The sequence below is a fragment of the Glandiceps talaboti genome, chromosome 5 (assembly GCF_964340395.1).
Source record: "Glandiceps talaboti chromosome 5, keGlaTala1.1, whole genome shotgun sequence".
Taxonomy (NCBI): domain Eukaryota; kingdom Metazoa; phylum Hemichordata; class Enteropneusta; family Spengelidae; genus Glandiceps; species Glandiceps talaboti.
Window position 1 is genome coordinate 5,034,035 of NC_135553.1, and position 3,879 is coordinate 5,037,913.

At 37.2% G+C, this 3,879-nt stretch overlaps 1 protein-coding gene across 1 annotated transcript; it reads right to left on the reverse strand.

The window, feature by feature from the left end:
• Positions 1 to 797: 797 nt before the first annotated feature.
• LOC144434916 (uncharacterized) lies at positions 798 to 2,960 on the reverse strand. Its single transcript, XM_078123438.1, has 2 exons — positions 2,785 to 2,960; positions 798 to 1,643 (listed from the first exon to the last, which is right to left on the reverse strand). Exon 2 carries the CDS (start codon positions 1,530 to 1,532, stop codon positions 798 to 800), a length of 735 nt encoding a protein of 244 aa, XP_077979564.1. The 5' UTR covers positions 1,533 to 1,643; positions 2,785 to 2,960.
• Between the last annotated feature and the right edge of the window lie 919 nt (positions 2,961 to 3,879).

The following is a 3,879-nucleotide window of genomic DNA, read 5'->3' on the forward strand; positions in this document are numbered from 1 at the left end:
CTTCCTAGTTTCCATTTCCATGATTTCTTCTACCTTACTCAGACAAATTCATTGTTACCTGCGCTTCTACCAAACACTTGAGATGAATCTCAAAGGCTACTATTGTACTAACTAGCTGAGTGATTTTTCCTACCATCGTTGCGTGTCTAGCGTTGCACCATCTTTTAATATTGGAAATATTGTAAATTGCATATATTACAAATTCATGTGTCGTATTCTATCTATCATCTTCATTATTTCTTTTTCACCTTCTGTTTCAAGATCGATAAATTATTTTTTTTTAAACGCGAAAATTATCACAAATGTTTGAAATGGCAGCATTTTAAAGTAAAACAAAATTGCAGCATGCACATATAAATAAAAGACATGGCATCGGGGAAAATAACTGTACCGTAACGTACGATGAGTTGTTGAATGACGTCACGGTGTATACTGGCTAAAAGATGCAGTATGAATAAATCATAAAATCAAACATTCTTATATTACAGAGTTGTTGCTACGTCGGTCGTCCATGATATTGAAGATGGTAACCAATGGTGATATATATAATATCAACACAATAAACAACAAAACGTGACGAATGGTGGAATACACGACATGTCCAAAATGAGCTTCGAAGAGTTTCAGTATGGATCATCTAACGTGAGGATCCTGTAGAAGTATTTTTCCAACACAAAGAGACAATGTTCTTGTATACCAAATTCACACACACACACACACACACACACACACACACACACACACACACACACTAAATTCAAAAAAAAAATATTAGAAATACATTTTTTCTATATATATCAAGTGCCTTCGTAAAGTAGTCGCACGTTACACGCTGTCCTTTTAGCGATTGTTCTAATCCTGTGAGGAATATCTGTGTCGGCGATGACACTTCTCCCTATTTCGTTTTGGTGATAGTAGACGACCAAAACGTCCACCAGACAAAACGTTCCGTCTTTTAAGAGTTTATCAAGAACTTCATATTCTGCACCTCCAATATTCATTCTCATGACAACAAAGTCGTCTTTAATTACATTATATCTCAACCACTTGCTAAAATTTAGTGTTCTTTTCACTTTTTCTAAATTTATACTCAGAGGCTCATCGTTATGCCAAGCGGCCGTACTACTGTACAGTGTAAATCCATATTTTCGCTTCATCTCGTATAGAATACTATCAAAACGTAAATCAGCCTCAAACACGTACACTTTCCATCGCTTTGGATCATATTGGCATGGCAACAACACGTTGAAATCTTGAGCAAGCAACGGGTCGTAAAATGCTATCAGCGACTGACCATTCCCAGCACCGACATCGATGTAGACTCCTTCAACTTCGAGTTCACGGGGTGACATGTCAGTCAATCCTTTATCCTTACAGGGACCGTTCTGCCAGCGTTTTATCATAAATGATATAAGACTTATCTCATGTTTGAATCGCATAAGAAATACAAAGACAATACACGTTATTGTGACAGCTGTCAAAAACGAACGTGTTCTAATTCTTCGTGGTCGCAGAGAAAGTCGTAGAACCATGTCTCATCAGTCAGTTCAGTTCAAGATACCAGTGTACACCCTTTCCCAGATTTTATTTGGGACAGGTCTTCCTCAGAGCTTTGTCCACATAGTATATGAGTTTCTGAGAGCCTGTGAAGAGTTAGACATAAACATTAGTACCGGTGCTCATTAACTAAAATAGACATCATTGTGTTGGTTGCTAAGCCAGTACTGTTAAAGTGTTTATTAAGAGAATGTGTAGAGAATTTCTAAAACGTTCCAATGTTTAAACAAAATTGAAATTCAATGGTTTGTTTATCGTCTCTGAGTTCCATTAACAACATAGCCTATCTGTTGTGTTGGAAAACTGTTGTATTCCCTGGAATGCTGGGGTGTGTAAGATTTGTTTTACGTGGTTTGTGACGAAGGTGTTACACAGCTGTCATCCGTCCATATGGGTGAAAGATCAGAAAAAAACAAAACTCGAGACCTTTCTATGCTTACTTGTTGTCATCGGAGCTCTAAATCGATATCGCATTCATTGACATACCGATGTTGTATTCATAAAAGCGAACCTTAGGGGCGAGATCAATCGTTCAATATAGGATAAAACACTACATTATTTTACTTTGGGGCTGGGGGAGAGGTTGAACCATTTTAGTTCTCATCCTACAAAATCAATTTTACTTTTAATGGATCTATTTGTACCCCTAAATGCAAATATTTTTTTTTTTAAATATCGTCAAATTGAGATATAGAAAAAATTTCGCTATAGTAAATGCATGGTACTAAAATAAAGTAAAGTGTCAACAAAAGAACGACTTTGCTGTCCGAAACATTTTCAATTTAATGGGCCAATTTAGTTAAGGGGGTGGGGGTTGGGGTCTGAGGCCTAACTAAAAGAATTTAGTTTTTTATCCTACATTGAAGTATTGATCTCGTCCCTTTACCCCTTTTGTCTTTTATGGAATTGTCTTTCTATCTATTGAATGGAAATCTACATATCGACAGGCGTACGCACATGGCAGACGTCTAACCTCTGCAAAATGATTCTAGTGGGGTCAGCCCCAACATCAGAGAGTGACAGTTTCTGGATTCCAAATGCATATGACTGCGTTCGTGTTTTATGTGGGAGTTGTAAATAAAAACGTTATTCCTACATCAGGCAACTGAATCACTGGCGAACAATTTCCATGCAATATTCTGTACTATACATAGTGTTTAGGCTTAATGATCTCATGGGGTACAATAAAGGTTCTGACACAAAGTAATGGTAACTGAGTATACTCACCGTTTGTACTGTATCATGTGTGTTGTAGTCAATCTTCCCGGCAGGTGCCTTGATTCTGATAACACACGACAATTGTGCATCCAAACATTGTAAACATTCAAGCTCTGGGAATGAAAGCGAGATTGATCCACAGTGAAAAGGGAAAGGGAAAGTTTAAAATATGGCGACACAGTACATAAACACTACTCAGGCCAACTAGCTTGGGCTCATATGATCGTACGAGTTTCTTGTTTGTTTCTCTCTATTCATATTGTAATTGAGGTCATATTACGGGTCACTGGTATGGTCTGGAAAAACAATTCAGCGGCGGGATGTTTTGAATTTTCCTGTTGTCCGATAATGTAATCATTTAAAAAAAATAGAAAATGAAATACGGGAAAATAAAAAAGGAAAGGAAAGGAAAGGACTGTTACTTGCAAAGGCAGGAATGAAGATACCGGGGTACCTGCATAAGTTCCCTCATAGACAGTCTATGGTTCCCTCCCAATGGTTCACACTGTCACACTCTTGGCCGTCCTATGCGCATGGCCAATTTATGTTATATGTGATGAAGTCGCGTCACGATCACTATGTATTCAAGGTTTTACTCATCCCAAATTCCGACCACGTTGTTGAATTTAGCTCATTTGCCAACATAATTCACTTGCGGAAAAAGCCTTTGGGAAATCATGTAAATTATTAATTTCTCAATCTGACAATCTAGTGGAAATGCGTCTGATATGCCTCTACAGTTTTGCATATATCCACCATCTCCTGTTTGATATGCTTGTCATTTACCACCTTTACGCACCGGGGGCTCAGGCTTAGTTAGTTATGTTTACGAAAACACACTAAACAAACAACAAGCGAACAAAAAAACAAACAAACAAACAAACAAACTAACAAACAAACAAACAAACAAAATAAATAAATAAATAAATAAATAAATAAATAAATAAATAAATAACAAATAAACTGACAAACATGAACGACAAGGTGATTACAATCTAGATCATTATATATATCACTGAACAACGCTTCTATGCAACAATTGTATCTGTGATTTTCCCATCACTACCAGCATCCCACCACTGCCGGCATCCCACCACTGCCACA